This window comes from Pseudomyrmex gracilis, unplaced genomic scaffold (assembly GCF_002006095.1).
Source record: "Pseudomyrmex gracilis isolate BER0280 unplaced genomic scaffold, ASM200609v1 scaffold_274, whole genome shotgun sequence".
Taxonomy (NCBI): domain Eukaryota; kingdom Metazoa; phylum Arthropoda; class Insecta; order Hymenoptera; family Formicidae; genus Pseudomyrmex; species Pseudomyrmex gracilis.
In genome coordinates this window covers 103,972-125,552 of record NW_018020858.1, presented here as the reverse complement: position 1 = coordinate 125,552, position 21,581 = coordinate 103,972, and the positions used below count along the sequence as shown (strand labels likewise).

The 21,581-nt window shown below is 31.6% G+C and overlaps 3 protein-coding genes across 16 annotated transcripts in view; 2 read left to right on the top strand and 1 right to left on the bottom strand.

The window, feature by feature from the left end:
- LOC109859644 (mediator of RNA polymerase II transcription subunit 15-like) overlaps nt 1-4,907 on the top strand; it is an 11,047-nt gene extending 6,140 nt beyond the window's left edge. For 6 of the 7 annotated variants that reach the window (XM_020438089.1, XM_020438094.1, XM_020438088.1 and 3 more), the window contains exons 7-14: nt 273-507; nt 641-792; nt 1,906-2,194; nt 2,287-2,535; nt 2,663-2,755; nt 2,849-2,996; nt 3,134-3,314; nt 3,966-4,907. In XM_020438089.1, the coding sequence (XP_020293678.1) occupies nt 273-507; nt 641-792; nt 1,906-2,194; nt 2,287-2,535; nt 2,663-2,755; nt 2,849-2,996; nt 3,134-3,314; nt 3,966-4,190 (1,572 nt within the window). In that variant the 3' untranslated portion in view covers nt 4,191-4,907. The remainder of the gene's footprint in view (nt 1-272; nt 508-640; nt 793-1,905; nt 2,195-2,286; nt 2,536-2,662; nt 2,756-2,848; nt 2,997-3,133; nt 3,315-3,965) is intronic. The other variant, XM_020438095.1, reaches the window with a different exon arrangement.
- Nucleotides 4,908-7,033: 2,126 nt separating this feature from the next.
- The window catches only part of LOC109859641 (dysbindin protein homolog), a 17,574-nt gene continuing 3,026 nt past the window's right edge, over nt 7,034-21,581 (bottom strand). The window contains exons 1-6 of one of the 4 annotated variants that reach the window (XM_020438082.1): nt 9,953-9,971; nt 9,632-9,762; nt 9,167-9,456; nt 8,927-9,082; nt 8,684-8,824; nt 8,117-8,582 (exon numbers count right to left, since the gene is read on the bottom strand). In XM_020438082.1, the coding sequence (XP_020293671.1) occupies nt 8,494-8,582; nt 8,684-8,824; nt 8,927-9,082; nt 9,167-9,456; nt 9,632-9,687 (732 nt within the window). In that variant the 5' untranslated portion in view covers nt 9,688-9,762; nt 9,953-9,971 and the 3' untranslated portion in view covers nt 8,117-8,493. The other 3 variants (XM_020438083.1, XM_020438081.1, XM_020438079.1) reach the window with 3 other exon arrangements.
- Nucleotides 19,357-21,581, top strand: part of LOC109859640 — a 10,949-nt gene continuing 8,724 nt past the window's right edge. For 2 of the 5 annotated variants that reach the window (XM_020438075.1, XM_020438074.1), the window contains exon 1: nt 20,132-20,220. Coding sequence is in view for 3 of the 5 variants with exons in the window: in XM_020438077.1 (XP_020293666.1) it covers nt 20,121-20,220 (100 nt within the window). In the remaining 2 variants the exon portion in view is untranslated. Of the gene's footprint in view, nt 19,897-20,113; nt 20,221-21,581 lie in introns of those variants that run through there. The other 3 variants (XM_020438077.1, XM_020438076.1, XM_020438078.1) reach the window with 3 other exon arrangements.

Genomic DNA, 21,581 nt, shown 5'->3' with positions numbered 1-21,581 from the left:
TATATATATATATACATGCACGCTTATTCCTGCACAACATCCTGGGAATGGCTCGGATTGGCCTTTTCATTCTTAGTTTCAATTTTCACGAGCCTTGACTATTCATTCGTAAGAAATAATCAGTTCTTGTTTAATAGATATGGCATATATGTAATTTATATCTTTTTAATATAATGTAATATAATATAAATATTAATAGGTATGTGTGCCATGCAATATATGTCATATAATAGTATTTCTACTCGTCAATTTAATTGCATCTTATTTGGCAGAGTGGCAAAGGTGTCACCACTACTGGTAAAGGTCGTGGAAAGCCAATACAATGTCCGCAACCGCAACAGCAGCAGCAGCAACAGCAAATTCAACAGCCGATACAGCAGCAGGTCTTTATACAACAAAAACAACAACAGCAACAACTTCAACAGCAGTATCAGCAGCAAGTACAGTCTTCTCAACAACAAATACAACCCAAAGCTATTATGGGTAAGAAGAATACTCGTTTGAATGGTTGGTATTTTAATGATACAGTGTTTAAATGTGAAACTCTAATGTTTTACATTTACATAATATATAGATAATAAATGCAAATATATATGGTGTTTACAAATAATATTTAACTATGGCAATTTTTTTGTTACAGCAAATATGACTCTACAGCAGCAGCAACAACCGGGTGTTGTTTTGAACACAGATCGTTCAATTGTGCCGATAGTCTCGGTGGGAATTAGAGTTGCTCCTACGTCGCAGATGAATCAGACATCGATGTCGACCGTACAGCAGGTGCCTTTATCGGTGATTATAACTCATATTAAAATTTATGTTATTAAATTATATTAAAATTTTAGTATTAAAATAGATTATATCTAGAAAAGATTACTAGAGTATTCAATAATTATAATTATGATAAGGGCTGTTGGAACCCGGTAAGCAGGATGTTATTGCCGTAAATAAATGTATTATAATCAAACAATCGCTCGTGAAAAGTTCAAATTAATTAATAGGCCGATACGAGCAATAAAATACAGGATGACAGCGTATGAACAATAGTCTTTATTCAAAAAGACACAAAAAAAACAAACGTTTCAGTCCACAATTTTGGACCTTCCTCAGTGTAATAATTGTTACATTCAAATAGTTTAACACATCGCTTCAATATAACAAAATAATGTCAATCGAACATGACGATGAAATACAAATATTGTGTACTGGTAGTCCAAAATTGTGGACTGAAACGTTTGTTTTTTTTTTGTGTCTTTTTGAATAAAGACTATTGTTCATACGCTGTCATCCTGTATTTTATTGCTCGTATCGGCCTATTAATTAATTTAAATGTATTATATCTTATTTACAAACGTTTCGATGGTTTTTATTCAAACCATCTTCAGTGTATATCTATATAGGTTTTAACTAACAATCCTTCATATTCAAGCGATGTCTGTATGTTAGTCCGAAAAAGAAATTAAGTGTCAACATAATAAAAATGTAAGGTAATGTCAAAGCCATCGTCTTGTACTGTGTTTGACATTACCTTACAATTTTATTATATTGACACTTAATTTCTTTTTTGGACTAACATACAGACATCGCTTGAATATGAAGGATTGTTAGTTAAAACCTATATAGATACACTGAAGATAGTTTGAATAAAAACCATCGAAACGTTTGTAAATAAGATATAATACATTTATTTACGGCAATAACATCCTGCTTACCGGTTCCAACAGCCCTTATCATAATTATAATTATTGGCATAACCAAAGGAACCCGAGGAAACACCTCAATACTCAGAATACTAGAGTATTCTCTGATATATATTAATGTACAAAAAAATAAGAAGTTCTTCCGTTTGTTATATAAAGAGACATGTTAAAGAAGATAAAAAAAAAAAAACATTTCTTTTTTTAGGCTATCAATCATACAATAATAAGTAATCAAATAATGAGCGGGACGTCGCAAGTTCAAACGATGCCGATCGTAAACACAACGCAGGATCAGCCTACGCACGACAATACCAACTCGGCAATAATGATCACATCGCCAGATCGAAATCAATCGGCCGAGTGTTCTTTGATATTGCCGTCTACCGTAAATCCTCCGATGGTGACTGACGAAAACGCGAAATTACCGTCAAAGAAAGATGATGTGCCTGCCATTATGGAGGAAGCCGCAACAACACCTCAATCTGAAGTAACAGGTACAAATCTTTTGTTTTTACTTAATATAAATATCATAAATTTCTATAGTTTGGATAAAGATAATTAAAACGTTCGCTCTTCAATAATGAAGATGTAACACAATGTAAGACGACACCTGTGAGAGAAGAGGAACCGATCGTCGTAAAAACGGAGGATAAACAGTGCAATAATCCGTTAGCGGGGCTTGCCAATACAGTAAACGCAATTACGAACGGTGTGGTTGGCGATGAGTCATCAACTACGCCAGTAGTCGTAGTGAATAGTAAGCAAGCTCCGCCTAAAGCTATGGTGAAGCCACAGGTTCTCACGCATGTAATAGAAGGATTCGTGATACAGGAAGGTAGAGTTTGTTGCGTTTACCTTTTTTTCTTATAATCGATCACATTTTGATTTTTCGCCCATTTTATATAAATCTGTCACTAGTGAATATATGATTTCATGTTGTTGTAATTTGATTTTTCTCACAGCGTCAGAACCGTTTGCAGTGAGTCAAGAAACCACTAATATTCTTAATCGGAGTAACGCAACCACAGAAAGGGATACTCATGATGAACCTCCGAGTAAGTAAAATCTCTAATGAGAAAATGCGGTGTGTTTATAATATCTTAAATTTAATTAATAAATTATAAAAAAAAACTACTGTGAATTTTTAGAAAAGAAACACGCTCCTAATCATTCTAACGAGGAAGACGGAACTAGTGGTCAGGTTATTAAATGCGAAAATTGTGGCAATACGATTGACGAACAGAATGTCAAGCTCAAGAAAGAAAAACGATTCTGCTCGTCAACATGTGCAAAAAAGTAAGCGTGTATTTTTTTTTTTTATATATATATATATATAATATACATTAATAAGCAAATATTGTCAGATTTTATTTAGAAATTATTTTGGAGATATTCTTTTCTTAAAATAAAAAATTTATATTTTATTTTTGCAGCAAAAAGCGCGAAACGCGAGATCGTGACGATACGGAGAAACAGTGGACTGAGATAGAGACTGAGACGAGAACTGTTGATAACGACACGATGAAAAAGAATGGCGAAGAAAAGTTGTTGTCCACAACCACCACCTCTTCCGCCGACGAATCAGTGCAGAAAGTAAACCCAGTGAAATGGACGGTAAGCGTGTATTTTTACACAAAGACGTAAAAAAAAATTATATATTAATATTCTTTGGAAGTAGTGTTAATGTTTTTGATACATACAGGGTGTCTGACAACGAACTATAAAGCCGACGTGTGTAGGTAGATCGAGTTATTCTGAACGGAAAAGTTATATACCATTTTGCAAAATTCGCAATATTTATTGAGATATGAATTAATAAATTTGAACCAATGAAGGGACGCGGGGAGCGATGATCGGACTCTATAGGCGTGCACGATTATCAGATGAAAAGAAAAATGGCTTCTCTCATGTAATGTCTTAGTAACGAGAGGCGGAGTGAACAAACAAGCGCGGAACGACTCGGTTTCTTGCGATCGGGCGCTATTCGGCGGTACGCAGCGAGCAGCGGCGAGCGAGGAGTAGAGCTGACAATTGTGCACGCCTATAGAGTCCGATCATCGCTCCCCGCGCCCCTTCATTGGTTCACATTTATTAATTCATATCTCAATAAATATTGCGAATTTTGCAAAATGGTATATAACTTTTCTGTTTCAGAATAACTCGATCTACCTACACACGTCGGCTTTATAGTTCGTTATCAGACACACCCTGTATAATCAAATAAAATTGTTTTAAAAACAAATTCTTTTTCTTTTTCACACACAGGTTGGTGAGGTGTGCGATTTTATACGCGGTTTACCGGGATGTGCGGATTACGCGGAAGACTTTGCCATCCAGGAGATTGACGGTCAAGCTCTTATGTTATTGAAAGAAGACCATTTGATGTCCGCGATGAGTATAAAACTGGGTCCGGCGTTGAAAATTGTCGCCAGAATCGATTCAATGCGGGTGGAATCGATGTCAAACTCTAATCCCGCGTCGAATAATTAATAAACTGCCTAAGCCTATCCGCTGAAGAAATCATCAGTTCCCGAATACAACTGAAATATTCCACCTTGTAAAATACAGGACTTGTGCAAGTAATTCGATCAAATGTGACATTAGAATTTAAATTTCTCAACGATCAAAAATGTCAGAGTACGCGCCAAACACAATGGACGATTTTCTCATGCTGAGATATTCGACGAAGTTTTCAACGACGTCTTCTCGTGACTCCTCGCCTTATATGTGTGAAAATAAGGCAGTTTCTTGTACAATTTATTTTCTTAAGGAAGTTGCAACGACGAGTGAGAGGGTATACATGGTTTTTAAGTTTGAATGTATAGACGAAAATATAAAAGAGGATCAGTCCGTGTAAGCTACTAATTGATAAATTGTTTTATAACAAAAAATGAAAATCATATACCACACGCACGGACGATGTTCATGAGTTTCACTCAGCCTTTTTTTTTTTTTTTTTTTTTTAGCATAGTCTACAGTTTTTTAAAATGGATTCCAAACTACTCGCAACATCTATCGAATGTATGGGGCTGTAGGATCGCATATACTTTTTTATAAATTCTCTTTTCAGATGCTTGTGAATAAAAAGTCGCAAAGTTACGGGGATCGACAATTTTTGTATTAAATTATTCGTTCAAAAATTGCTTAAAATTCGAAATTGTTTTCCAGAGCATCATCCGTACGTTTTGTAATATATTTTGTAATTAGTTTTTTAGTAATATAATTTAAACGAATATACAAAGATTTTTTTTTTACAATATATCTTTGTTTTTTTTTTTTTTGGAATTTATATTTTCTAATATGTTTTGTAGTATATTTTCTGATATGTCTTTTCTAGTGAATTTTTATTATTTCTCTCTTTCTTGCGAAGAGATCAGAAACATAATTGTTCTCAATCAAATTTAGCTATATAGGGCATATTGTCCAAATGAAAAAAACTTACACTGACTGATATTCAGACACGTGTACATAATGATCAAAAGCATGTTCGCGAAAAAAAAAAAAAAAACAATTGAGTTTGTTAAAAAAAAAAAATATATATATATATATATATTATATACATATATACATATATATATGTATCTGTGAATGTTTCTCTAAAGTGCACTATTTTATATATATATACGAAACGTATAAACGGGAAATCTGTTAAAAAAAAAAAAAAACAGTACAAATTGTGTCCATTATGCAACAGAGAAGAACACATATTGTACATAAAAAAAAGACAAAAAGAATGCATGCTGCATTTTGTATTATCGGATAATATGCATATTGCCTTCATTGTATGACACACAAAAAAGCTTTTGTCTGATGAGATCATTTTCGACATTTTTGTTTTTCTTTTAAAAGTATTATATAGTAATTTTTACGATGATGAGATCGATCATCATATTAACGTACTTCTATCATTCGTACTTTCGTAATTTGTATGCGGTTTTTTGTAAATGTAAGATACGTGCTCGATTGATCTTGGCGTAAGTGTAAATAGTAAACATATAAGATGTTTATTTAATATACAGATTTTATAATATAAAAAAAAAAAAACAATTTTAGTTGTTGAAAATTATCCTTCCATTATTATTAGTATCACAGTCTGACAAAAGTTGTATAAATTATTTTTACTCTCTAAAAAAAAAAAATTCCACTTCTATCATATAAGTGTGTATAGTACGAATAACTTATGTTATAAGGAATTGTATATCACAGTAGTATTTAAAAATAACGCCTTTTTAGTAGAAAATGATGAAACAAATTAGAAGCTCTCAGACGTAGTAAAATTTTTAAGTTAATCTCACCGATGAAAATAAAAATTTACATCACTTTTGAAGCTTATCAGAAGAGTTGCCTTTTTCTATTTTATAATCGTAAAAGAAATTTTACTTTTATATGTCGATATGGAACCGCAAGATGTGTTCTAAATTTGATAGAAAAATCCATAGTGTTTGAATTATAACAAACAATGATTTATACAATTATATATAGTAGTATATGTCTCTTTGTATATTATATAAGACAAACTCTTTAAGGGAGGAAGCAATATAATATTCAGAAATATATCATAGATTACAAGTTTTTCCCGCACTCTGTTCATGTCCATCGATAGAAAATAGAACGTATGTAAATGTCATTTTTCGTGATATTTCACTCATTTTGTATAAATGCTTTTTTTTTATTTATTTTAAATAGCATTTTACTGAAAACTCGAAAATGCAAAATGTGGGAACTTTGAGAATTTGTTTCTCAAAGCTAAATAGACATGTCAATTTTCTTACATGTTAGAGAGAAAAAAATTTATTTAAAAAATTAGAACAAACTGGCGCACCAAGTTTGTATTTGATTGCCATAAATAATTGTAAATGTAAATCTAAATTCATGTTACAAATTCGAGGTTCGAAATTTTGCATTAACTTAATGAAATTTTGGAATGTAACTCAGGGTCACACACATACTTTTATACTATACTTTTTTATACACAATAGAGAAAAGCTTTCTCTGCTGATAGAAATAAAAACTAAATTATTATTGTACAATGAAACAAATGATGTGTATAAAAAGTTAACTGAAACTTCTCAAATAAAAAATTAAATTATAATTAATTACGAGTCAAGATTATTTATAGAAACAATACTACGTATAATAAAATTTATATTTTTTATATTATCTTTATATTGTTTAAAGTTTGATAGTTTCTTCTACTTTTGTGTAATGTGCAAATTTATATAAATTGTTCGGTATTTTTTAATAAATAATTTTTAACAGCTGTTTTACTTGAGATAATCAGAATATTTCAAGCATTATTATTTAATTAGACACACACAAAAATATACATAGTAATATTATATTATGTGCTATTTTAACGCTGTTAGTCATGACTGTTTTTATATTAATTATATAAATAATTGTTTATAGAATTACATTTACATGTATACTTTACAATCCACAAATATATAATTCTGATTCATACTATTTTTTTTTTTGTTTTTGTTTTTTAATTCTATTTATGAATAATAAGTAGGATTTTTTTATACACATAAAGACTGCTACTTCGTAACATAACTATGCTCTACGATGACAATTGTATATTTGGATTATCTTCTATAATTCTACCCTCAAACAAAAGTTCATCCTCGGTCAGTTGATTCTGTGCTGTTTGCACGGGTCGAACATATCGCACGTATTGGTATATCGTATAACCGAGAAAAACACTTGCAACGAATGTGACACCCATGCAGGTATTAACAAAGCCTCTGTGCAATTTGTTGTACAATAATTCCTTCCTTTGTCTCTTTCTAAGAGCTGGATCCATTGCAAATTAATTGTTGTGGTTCCACGTTATACTTGGTTTTTATCACGAGCTGAAAATATATATTAACATGTAAAATAAATTTTAATGTTAAATGACACTGATGTGTGTTCATATGATATTTGTATGTGTTTTGATGTGTGACTTTCAGATGATAAATAACCTCAAAAAAATTCAGTAAAACACTCTATCATACATGGTTGTTTGTGTGTTGAAATATATACAATGTTTACACACTAACGTAAATATATCGTTTTATTTTTTTCAACTTGTTGATGTTTCTGTGAATGACAAATTTGAGGATTTTCTTCTGATAGATCTTCTAAATTTATTGAAATTTAACCGCATCCAACTGTACCCCACATGGGACGTATATACCACCGACCACGTTACCACGATACGGCGCTACGATATCACGACGTATGCAAAGTCAGTTAGTTGCAAATATATCTCGACCTACCGGATATATAAAAAAAAAAAATAATACAAAACGAGTTTTTAAAATATCTTAGCAATAAATGTGTTTATTAAATACAATAAAATTTTATTTTTATTTTACATTTATATTATTTCTTAAACGAATACATTATATTAAATGTTTATTGTGTTTTAAAACAATTTTTTCTGAAATATATATATTTGTGGAATTATTATTTCAATTTCATTCGATAATATAGCAGTAAAGGTAAAAAATACAACAAAATATCATTTTTATGAATGTATGACTGTTTAAAATTCCATTAAATATGAAAATTTAGAATGTTTTCGATATGTACACAACTTTGGAAGAATTAATCTATGCTTTTTCACTGGTTTTATAAATCTATTTGTAGTAAAACGCTATATAGTTGATTGACTGTATCACAGTTCTAATATCTGTCATTGTAAAAACTGTTTTCGATTGAGAAGTTACATTCACTTGCACATATCTCTCGACTTAGGGATTATAGAGTCTTTGTATAATATTTCTGTAATCTGATACTTTTGGTCTTAATTTTCTAAAAATTCATCAAATATCTTTGAATCAATATCTAACACTATTTCATCCAAAGATGGACCTTGTGATGATACTGGCAACTCTAAAAATATGGAATAGATGAATTAATTAACATTCCTTTGCGTATTACATGCATGTGTGTGCATCCCCTTTTTGAATTAAATTTATAAAATAAAATAATACTTGGTATAGATCCGGTTGCTTTATATTCTTCGAGATCTTCTTTAAAAGCTTCTTCAAAAGTCTCGCGTCGTTCCTTCAATCTTTTTTGCTGATTTAATTCATGTTGTGAAACTCTCTCAATGTGTTCGTTAGACAGTATTGCTAAAGAAACAAATTGATTTGAAATAAATCATGACAAAACTTAAAATAATTACAAATATTTAGTAAATTATTTATATATACAATATGTATGTATGTTTGTACCTTTAAAATTATTCAATTCTATCAATTTCTTCTCCTTATACAAAGCCAACTGGAACCTATGATCCAACTGTCTACTTTGTAGATCTAGCATTTCGTTTAAGTCTTCCAATCGATATAAAGCTCCTTCAACCTCTTCAAACATTTCTTGCAAATTTCCTTAGACACAAACAACTGTTTTAAAAAACTATTATATACTTTTTTTTCCTATATTTTAAATTTTATATTTTGAGTCCAAGCTACCTATCTGGTCCATTAGGTCTTGAATTGAATTATTAATTTTTGGAATATAGGCCAAAGTGCTATTCAAACATGTGATACTATTCCATTCGTGTTGAAGTTTTTCATAAATAGAAGATATCAACGCATCCACTTCCTGAGCTTTTCCCGCATTTTCTTCGGAGAGCTCGTGAAGCTCGTTCCATTGTAATTGAAATCGATGCAACACATCTGCTCCAGCATCATAATTTACTTTTCTTACATTGGCCAACTTTTTGCTCTTGGCATGTTCAGTGGTTGACAATCCTCGTATACTGAAAAGTAATGTTTCTCCAAAAATTAAAATATAAATATTATTAAAATATAAATATTATTATAAATTCTTGCTTTTGTCACATCTTACCGCTATATTAAAAAAAAAAAAAAAAAAAGACAAACACAAGAATAAAATATAAGCAAACAATTAATAATAAATGTGCAGATTTTTACCTAGCGGATATACCTTCTTGCACGGTTTGAAATTTGCTACGCAATGATCCAAACATATTTTACTGGCTCGGTGATAAACATTCGTTACTGTCTAACCTCTCGCACGCAATTTCAGGTTTGATTGTTATGTACTAAATACAATAAAGTTATATTATATATTTCATATGTTTACGTATAATTTTTTTTTATCAAATGCACATTACAATTGTTAAACAAGAAAAAACAACAATAATAAAACACTTTTGTTTATTTTCAAGTTACGCCCATGAGAACGGTATCATGTGCGAACACTGAAAATGTTACATTAAGTACGTGACTAACATGACGAAAATAGTGTTTTGCTAAAATTGTTAATTAACGATATATAGCCACGTGAATAAAACAAACAACATGTTTTAAAGTAATTTTTGAAGTTTTGTTAAAACATTTGTTAACATTTTTGTTTGAACATTTGTTAAAACCGAACAATTAGGAGAAACATTAAAAAAATTTTAATGTCAAATCTTTAATTATTTATTTACACTTTCAGACTGTTCGACATTGAAAACATCGAAATATCGAACTGTTTGATATATTTCAAACTTTTCAAATGGTCGAATCACGCAATTTATCTGAATCTTTTCAGGATAATTTATTTTGACTTGAAACAACCCGGTAAAAAATTTTTTATGTATAAAATTGTATAACATATTCGGTATATGAATTTGCATAATTAGATATAATAAGTTTAATTTGTGTATAAGTATATATGATTATATATCAAAACTTTTTTAAAAATATAGTAAAAATATAGTTTTATATAATTTTTTGTATCTAACATGATACTAATAGAGTTATTTTGTAATTTGATATGCAATATCTCTGAAGCCATTCTCTTAAAAAAAGAAATTCTCCGTGTATAAAATTGTATCGACATATTCGGCATATAAATTTGCATAATTAGATATAATTATTTTAATTTGTGTATAAGTATATGTAAAAAAGTTTTTACCGGGAAGGAGTCGTGATAAAAAAAATTTATATTTAAATTTAATTTTAATTATATTTCAATATTGTAATTACATTTTAATTTATAATTAAGAACACATTGTTGCAAAATAATGTATTCCTCATTAAATCACAAGAAATATAAATATTTCTACAATACATTAACCCGGTAAAAAATTTTTCATATATATTTATACACAAATTAAAATAAATTATATCTAATTATGCAAATTTATATGCCGAATATGTCCGTACAATTTTATACACGGAGAATTTCTTTTTTCAAGAGACTGGCTTCAAAGATATTTCATAGCAAATTACAAAATAACTCTATTAGTATCATGTTAGATACAAAAAAATTTTATAAAACTATATTTTTACTATATTTTAAAAAATTTTTGATATATAATCATATATACTTATACACAAATTAAACTTATTATATCTAATTATGCAAATTTATATACCGAATATGTCCGTACAATTTTATACATGGAAAATTTTTTACCGGGATGTCGTATAAAAAATATTATAAGTGTAACACCTTTGAAATTAATGTTTTGAGAGCAAATGTAATATTATAAGTATATAAGTATATGTAAAAAATTTTTTACCGGGAAGAAGTCGTGATAAAAAAATTTATATTTAAATTTAATTTATTATATTTCAATATTGTGTAATTAAATTTAAATTTATAATTAAGAGCACATTGTTACAAAATAATGTATTCCTCATTAAATCACAAGAAATATAAATATTTCTACAATACATGTCGTATAAAAAATATTATAAGTGTAACACCTTTGAAATTAATGTTTTGAGAGCAAATGTAATATTATACATGTATATATATATATTATAAGTATTATTAACAATCAAAGATTAGTGTTTTTGTGATAATTTGGCTCGCATGATAATATCAGTAGGGTTTATATTTACATACGTAATGAAGTGAGATAAAATCCAGTTAAAAAAAATGATGGAGGCACGGAAAAATTTAACATTTTGTTATTTTGACTTCATCATTTATTTTTATCATATTCTTTGACATCATTGCTTGTTAAGACTGTGTTCCGATATTCACTGCTAGTACTTAAAAGTCTATTCTCTTCACGTCGCATATGCTATAGATTCTAGCAGTACTGGTGGTGAATATCGGAACGCATTCTTAACACAGGCGACGTATATGTCAAATACAAAAATAAATAAGAAGTCAATTAACACCGGCTTGACACGGTGTGTCTAAAACTGCGTTCGGGGAGCGTCCTATCAGCGTTATTGCGTTATTCCACACGTTATTTTAGATTTAATATGAGCGATAAAAATATAAGCGTAAAGAGAGCGCGTTTGCCTTGAGCGCTTATACGCTTTTTAAGGACGTTCTCCGAATTATTGATTTTTGTTGGATTTTCTTTAAATTTGCGATATACATAGTTTATGATCTTATTTATAAGTAGCCTTTTTGGATAATAGGGGTAGCAATGTTAAATTCCAAAATATGGAAGATTTAAGTTTCAATTTTTAACATGGATTTCCTATGCTGAGCCTTTGTGAAGTGGGGTTTTTTAAAGTTACTGACGACAATTTTTGTAGGATTTTTTTAAAAAACAAGTATGTGGTAGCGGAGAGTGTCTTAATTAAAATACCATTTTGAATAATATGGCAAGCAACCCTTGTTTTCAAACTATAGCTTTTTTTTTGTTTTTTTTTTTTTGGTTTTTTTTTTGTTTTGCTGGATTTATGTGCGCTATTGTGTACTGCAGCTATTTTTGAACTTCTGCGCAGAGTAAGCGGGTCTTAGCAGTGCTGAATAGCTCAACTTAACTTTGTTACAGCAGTACAAACTTACTCACGAGAAGAGATATTTTAGGTTGCTAACCACTGTATTTAGGTTGCTAACCACTGTAGTCGGAGAACGTCCTTAAGTGTTACTCCGTCTTGCTCTCAAAGATTGACGCTCAAAGCGCGTGAGCATCTGATTGTGAAAACGTATTCTCAGTGGAATCTTTTGAGGTTTCCGAGTTCGAATTTGCCTAACACCGTTTTCCGTGTTAATCCCTTCCATCCAAATTTATCGATTAAAAGACAAACTGTATCGGGCTTCCAAAAATTAATTCAAACAAGAGAAAATCTTGAGCTTTCTTCTGAAAATTATTCGCGTCAATTAAACAGTTCTCGGTCGATCACTGAAATCGGGACGGCGCAATATTACGTCCACGGAACAAGAGAACAGTGTGCTGTAAATATAATCAACAGATGTCACCATGTACAGAATGCATATGGCTTCCGAGCCTCAATATATCAAATCAAATCAGTGTTTAACTAAAATAGGACACACATGTGACATAAATATATATTTCTTTGTTATAAAATCTACACAATATATATGCACATGCGCAACATTTTGTAATTAATTTTTTATTAAAAAAATGAATCAAAGGGCCGATACGAGCAGTAAATACAAGGTGTTAGTGTATGAAAAGCAGTTTTTTTTTTTTTTTTTATTAAAAAACACAACAGACGTTTCGGTCCATGGGTTAGGACCTTCTCTTACGGATTAATTTTTTATTAACAATATATTCATTTATTACTACACATTTGAGGAAAACTCATATAAACAATACAGAAATAAAATATTTAGTTTAGTAATAAACGTATATATATATATACGCGCTTATTTGCGTATGCACACACATATATATAAAATTTTTTTTATACACATATGTATATACAATTTTCTGTATGTTAGATACACACTAAAAATAACTTTTGGAGCTTGATCCATTATTATATATATATATTAATAATTACTCGAAAAATGAATTTTTGAAAAATAAACTCGAAAAACATAGCAGTTGGAAAGAACTTTATGAATATTTTTCTTGGCCTTTTCTTGATTATCCATATGTGTACGATTTATATTCTGTAACGTTACACACACACACACACACACTCTTTCTCTCTCTCTCTCTCTCTCTCTCTCTCTCTCTCTCTCTCATTTGTCTTTTTAGAAATGTGTTATGTGTAAAAGCTTAGTTGAGTGAGCTGTGTCAAACAAACTCGTCAGAAATACTTTTGAAAACAAAAAAACTCAGATATAAAACTTTTGATATAAATTTCCGCAAAACAAAATTTTTTTATACCTGAAATTTCTTCTTTTGAGAGAATACATTCCATAACAGAAAAGGTATTTTAAAGGAGAAAAGAAAAAATGTATGTGAGAAAGTGAAAGAGAGAATAAAAAAAATCCGTTTACATTTCTCCGTCTGTATGTTACTATATGTTTGTTATTTTCAGTTTTTCTTGTTATACAAAAGCAAGAATACTTTGTACAATCGAAACACATATATTGTGCAATTTTATTTTTACAATTTTTACGTATATTCGATATAGACGAAAGTTAATAAAGCAATAAACTATAAACAAACAAACAAAATATTAGTTATAATTGTCAGTTTTATGTGAAAAAACAAAAAAAATATTAAAACAAAAAAATGTTAAACAAAATTACTTATTCAAATGAGTGATTAGTCGTATTGAATCTGTATAATTGATCAATCATTTCTGTTCGCGATATTTAGGAATTTTCAATACACGGATCCGCGCTAGTTGGATGATTACATAGTTGGTTAAGTTGCAATGAATTGGTTAGAGTTGGTTGGTGAGCACAGCTCGGCAACGTCGCTAAAGCTTTCCCTCTTCCTCTCCCCGCTCAGGCAGGCGGCTGTGCGATGCCTAGCAACCAGTGAGGTCAACAAACGAGGTCAAATTGTAAAAACCATATTGCGAGAAAATATCGTATTGCTGATTAATCGCTACGTATAGTTAGGACACACATTTAATTGTTTCTCAAAACAATATCTCAAGAAAAAGATAAGCAATATAAGAAAATCAAAGAGTAATTTATGTTGGAAGAAATATTTTTTATGACGAAAAAACAAATTTGCAACAATAAATTTTTGTACCGAGTTCGAGAGAAAATTTTATGCAACAAATATTGTGACTTGTGAATCAACGAAAACAAGAATACAAATTTCGAGAAAAGACTTCAAAAAGTTTTAAACACATTTTTTTTATTTTTGAAAGAATATTCGAAATTTTGCTTTTACAGAAAACATTTTTTGTGCTTAGCTATTTGAATAGAAATACCTCCGGGAGTGGTTCTTCTGTTACTAAATTAGAGCTCACGACTATTCATTGTGCCAAGGCTTATACAGCTCTGAAAAAAAGTTTTAAAAAAGAAATAAAAAAAGCAAGAAATATAATACACACAAAGAACCCTGCTGCGTTCGTAGAAGAGCGGAGCGGAGCAGGAATCAAGAGGGAACGAAGCTGGAAGGGATTCGTCTTGGAGCAAGCTGGATTGGTAAATGTATAGAAGTCCTACGTGGATGTGGATATGCGTCTTTCTTTGTGTGAGGTAAATGGTGAGAAGAGTGGGGATGCGATGCGGGAAAATGGAGGATGGTATCTCCCGTTGCGTATATACCAAGAATACCGAGTATTCTCTCTCTCTCTCTGTCGGTCGTTTCTGCCGTTTCCTATCGTTAGGGTAAGGTAAGCGAGCGCGTCAGCAATAGAAGCGATCGACTGACCAGCAACGCAACGACACAGGCGCAGTGCGACATGGAAAATTCCAATTCTATTTCGTTCCCACTCTTTGCAGACGTTGGAGGGCGTGGATGTGGTTGGTAGAAGAATATTACTATTTTTTTTTTTATTGCGTTTTCTGCAAACACATTAACTCGAGTCGTCGGTTGAGTAATATCGGCTTGTATGTGGTTGTATTACATTCTCGATGTATTATATACATACATACATACATGCATAAAACCAACATATATACATACATGCATAAAACCAACATACATACATACATACATACATACATACTCATACATACTCATACATTTGCGGCTATATAATTTTGTTACCAAGGCCATGCAATTATCCTGACTGAGAGAGATGGAATATTACAGATCACGTATTTTATACATGCACAAAAAATGTTAATATTAATAAATTGTTAATATTTAAACATTTTTAAACATTTTTTTGTTGCAATATAGAGAACAATAACATATCGCTATAGTATTCTATTTTGCAATAATATTCTGATTTTCAGTTTGAACCAAGGACACACGCAATAAGGCTGCGTTTTATATTTTATGTGCTGTCTTCATTTATTTTATATTTCCGCGATAACATATTTATTCAATATTTATTCAATAACGGCATACGATCTCCCACGTACATGTAAATAAATAATAATGATAATTAAACTATAAATATAAACTAATATAGAATAAATAAGAGACATAGAATAAATAAGATGTTCAGCAATGAAAAAATATTAGAGAGAGAGAGAGAGAGAGATGAGTTTTAGGTTGCGGATAGGTGGGAACGGAAGCAGGTCAGACTACTTTGCAATAAAGCTCGAATTTGTGCTAATGAGATACTATTAAGAATTCACCACTAATCTTTTGTTACTTCTCTCTCTCTCTCTCTCTCTCTCTTTCTCTCTCTCTCTGTCTGTCTGTCTCTCTCTCTCTCGCTCTTCTTTTTCCGCCCAAGCGGTATAACTTGAGCAAAACTTATCAGGAGAAGAGCAAGCTTAGAAAGTTTGTGCGCAACTCGCGTACGGTGAAACCGGGTTTGTGAGGGAAGACAACAGAGGGGAATGGTGGTTCAACGGACGTCACACGATCTTCCGTCTCTTTCTTTCTCTTGTTCTCAATCTTCTTCCCTCTCTCTGCCCTCCCGCGCGCCTGCTATTCCGTACTCAAGTTACGTCGCTACTATATCGTGGTAATCCCGCCTGCTCCACGGAAGGGTATTACCCTCTCTGTGCGATGCAGCTATTGCGCACACTAGCACGTCTGTTAACCGTAGTGCGACGGTTATATACCGCGGGGTGGGAGAACGGAAAAGGATCGATAGTCAAGTATTAGAACGAGAATACCGGCAGCAGTCGGGTGAATATTTGACCCATCCAATTGCGTGCTTGCAGCTTTACACAGAGTCGTCGCAATTATGACTGACTGTATATACGTCACTCTCATTAGTGTTTCGATATTCGCTATATCAACTTCATTAATGTGCGATTAATTATTAATATTTGACAACGCTTCGCCGTGACAACGACGAATTTTAAGCAATGTAAACTATGCTGCATGAATAAATAATATCGGAGTAATGTCTTTTGTGTGAAATCGGCGGAGTTAACAATGGCAAGAAACCTTTGACTCCGGTGTTTTCTTGATGAATTTTTATTCACAGTTCGGGATTCAGTTGCCTCGCGTGATCTAAAAATAAATTTGGTTTTCTCTCTAGTCGAGTAAATTGAAGCGCGTGCTGGTTTTTGATTCTTACATAATGTACAAGTAGAGATTCCCGGTATTAAAAATTATCTGTCCGTATATATATATTGAGCTCAATCTTTTAAGTTTGGCTAATTATAAGAAACAAAAAAAGAGAAGAGAAAGAAAAACATATTATATTCATAAATATTTCAATCAAGGTCCATAACGATCAATAGACGGCAGATTCGGCCGTTTTCGACATATTTCGTCAAGTTCCCCTACTATAATTCATCCTCATCGACCATCAACCATTGCACAAGGCCACGCCTTGTTTATGTAAACACCGTCAGCTAAACCGAATATTGTTTAATGTAGTTATATTGTATATATATGTATATATAGATATGAAGATTTTTTAGAAAGTTACGCACAAAACAACTTGTTTACCTTTGAATGCACACATTTGCATAAACAAAATATCAAATATCATTTATTTGATTTTCTTCACGCGTATTGAGAAGACGTCGGTGAGCGACAAATTTTTAGATATTTAATCTCTCTTTGGTACGTACTACATAAAAAATCATTTTGTTGAATCACTATATTTTATATATCTTACAAATTTATAATTTGTTTAATTTTTTTCATTTGATTTTTTATAAAAAATTGCAACAGCTGTTTGTACAAAAAGCCGTTTACTTGATTAATTATTAAAATCAAAATGTATAATTTTTATAATAGAAAAATATATATATTTACGATAATATATATATGATTTATTTTGCACTGATAAATCCGCAAGATTTGCGGAATTAGTTGCTGGAAATTCAATAAATGACAAAATTCAAAATACATTATTTCCGTCGCAGCGCTGGTAACCAACTATCAGTCGTGTACGCATTACCTTGAATCAATGAAGCTACAGGACGAGTATTTTACAGTGTGGCTAAAAGAAAGTAGGAGGTGTCGCCTCCGGGAAACTACAGAAATGGATGTAATATTATCAATAGGGTACATTAACTTTACGATATAATAGAGATGCTGCTGAATATATATAGATATTCATTGTCTACCTATAGAATAGTGGCAATTAGACAGTTGGTGTAAACAATTTTACCGGAGCGAATGAGAAAATAAAAGAATCAGAACTGAAATCGAAAACTACAGTAATTGAAGAAAGAAGCACGAACGAGAGAAAAAAAGAGAGGTCAGATGGGTGGAACTTGGTAAGAGTGAAGGTAGAAAAGAATAACGAAAATAGAGACTGAAGAATAATATGAAAACCGACAAGGATGCAGAACAGAGAACGACGGAGACTCGAAATAGTCAGCGATTCCTCACTGCGCCTGCGCGACGACCCGCATTGCTCATTGGTTCCCCACTCTCATTTGAGTATATACATTAGGTTGACTTAATTTCTATTCCACAGCCTCTCTCTCTCTCTCTCTCTCTCTCTCTCTCTCTCTTTTCCTCTTTCTCTTTCTGTCTCTCTCTCTCTCTCTCTCTCTCTCCCCTGTTGTTCTTCTTTCATTTATTTCATCTCTTTTTTTTTACTTTCTCGCCATCGTATCTTCCTGCTTGTCCATATTCGAGATGTAATACTCTTTTATATACGTTCAATTCCACGCAAAGGGCAAACGCGACTGGTGTGACGTGTGTATTGTAAATACATACACATATACATACACGCCATTGCGTGAGGACAGCCATATAACCGACCGACTACTGAGGAGGTAGAAATACCGGGGAGTGCAGGTGAGTAAGTGAGAGTGAGAGAGAGAGAGAGAGGGGGAGAGAGGAAGAGAGGGAGGGAAGAAGGGGGAGGGAGAACAAAGAGAAGAGAAGATGCAAGAGAACAAGAGAAAGGAGATACCCGTGAAACGGTGGGGTGTGGAGAGAGAAAAGCGAATATTCCTGCATCGTCTACGCGACAGAGACCTGCGCATGCTGCTGAGCGCGCACCAAGCATTTTACAAAACAACGCATCTGAGCTCTCTCTGAACCCTGAACGCTGAACGTGCCTCAACAGTTCGGGACGATTCATCGAGTTGATTACCCTTGTCGTTCGCGCGCGCATTCATTCGTACCCTCGTGTCTTTTGTCGCCGCCATATTGGCGGCATCGATATATCGTTTATTAATACGTTCAGAGAGCGCTAAAACGCACCGCGCACAGCAGAGGCCGCAGCTTTACGATAGGGATTAGGAGCCGCGCACGCACAGCCTCTTACTCTGCTACGAATGAGTGTATAATATTGTTAATCAGCAGTGTGATGTAATATTTTTGGGCCAGTTTGATCGCATCAAAAAAAATTTTTCACTCGACCGCACACATCGAAACGCAACATTTATTTTTTCTGACGCAATTTTTTTCTCCAACAATTTTGCTATTATAATCGCGTATACGTATATATATAAATTTATATATGTACGTACATATAATACGAAGAAGGTTGTTGCTGCTGCGATCCATGAAAGAGTCGATTCTTTGTCCGTCGCATCGGACGGGTCTGACTAAGCGCTCGTGTTCAATTGACTTTACCTACGGCTGAACAGTGTGTTTGCCTTATTTGAAAACGTTATTAACGAAACATGAACGAGTTACTATAGTAGATAGTGTTTTGAATCTTCCCCCCCCCCCGTCGTGGTTGTGCGCACAAATTCCCCGCGGTTGTATCTTTATTCGCGCGCCGAAGAACAACACACGGGGCTCACTCTCGAAAGAAGACTCAATCGAGAACAATCGCGGAATAACGAGTTGCTTCGATGAAAATTGAAATAAGTGACGGTATGTGCATGCCAATATTGATAAAAAATAATTCACATCGGTATCATATGAGATAGTATAACAATTATACACACACACACACACACACACGTACTACGAGGTGTCCGACGGAATTGTTCAACCTAAGATATTATAAAAGCCGACGTGTTGATGACCTCATGACAATCTGCGTTATTGATAACAATGCCTGTAAGTACGACGCATGTCGCAATATTACAAATGTAATTTGCGCGCGTAAAAGATAAAAGATAAAATTATTTACGTTCATGTAAACACGAAACATTACGTATTTGTATTGTGACATATATATATATATCCGCGCTATTGGATTTTTTGAATGAATATACAAATTTTTAACTTACGTCTCTCTCGAATAAAATCACGGGTATTGTTTATGTGTTCGCAGATTGGAAATGAACAATCCGTTGGATCACGATTTTGAGGAATTAAAAAAATTTTCTTCAAAAAATAAGATCTGTAAGGACGGCCCGGTGGAACTATTGCAAAATTTCGGTAGGTGTGTGTATAAAGCAATGATCATTTTATATATATCTGAATTAATATTAATTCCACAAATATAGTGCAATAATTGTGTTTACTTCAAATATAAATACAAAATATTTTTAAATAACAAAACTGTGAATATAATTTTCGAAACTTGATAAAAAAAATTATTTTAATATTTTCTTAAATGTAAATTTATATATTGATATATATATATATCTATGGTGTATGTATATTACAATTTTTAATTATAAATAACACATTTTGGTATGAAAAAATTTATTGGCAATGTTTATTTGATGAAAACTTCGACTTATTCATAGGTTTTTTTTTTTTTTTTTTATCTCTATCAATATGAAGGATAATGTTGTTATGATATCAACTTTCGATCTTGCAAAAAAAGTACTGTTCGCTTGATATACTTTCTTAACTTTATTTCTACTTGTTCTTTTAAAAATAAATTTCAATTGTGATGTAATATAATTAATTCTATTTTGATATATTAATAATATATAGTTTATTTTCTTAAATTCTATGTATATGAGTACTTTATTACACGTATATGTAACGCAAAATATAAAAAAATCATACAGTCTATAGTTTAGTACAATTTGAAATCGTTATATACGATTCTTTCTTTTTATGTTACTATTTTCTTAGGTCAAAATTCATATAATTTAATTTTATATTTAAGATCATCTTAAGTTTAGTTTTTTGCCGTATGAGCCGTTTTATTGCTTGCAGATCATTTAAAGATGAACTTAAGAGGATTTTAAATAATAACTTTAAGATCCCCGACTATATCGATTTTAATGGCAAAAAGCATTTTCCAGTAACATGCTTAATTGTTTTTTTAAGTATATAATTAATAGCTATTCCTTACGTGTCATTTCAAAAAGACAAAGTTATAATAACATATGGTTTATGTTATGTATGTATATAAAATTAATATTATAATATTATTTTAATATTATAGTTATTATATAATAGTTGTGTGTACATGTATATATAGTAACATATATACACACACACTTTCGTGTGAACAAGAAAAGTCACTTTGAAAGTTATGTTTGGAAAAACAAGAAAGTATTTCTGCTGTTTTGAAGTTAGCTACACCGATATACGCTACACTACCGATATATTGATAACAGGATAGGAATTTGTAAATATACGACTTGGCAACTGAAGCGCGCATAATCACTTCGTAGTAATGATGATCGAATTACTTAAATTATATATGTGTTATACTTTATTATAGTTTACGTCTAGGGTGTGTGTGTGTGTGTGTGTGTTGACAATTATATTTTATTCGAAAAACATATTCTGATTGTGATATATTGTGTCTTGGCAGTTTTTTTTTTTTTTTTTTT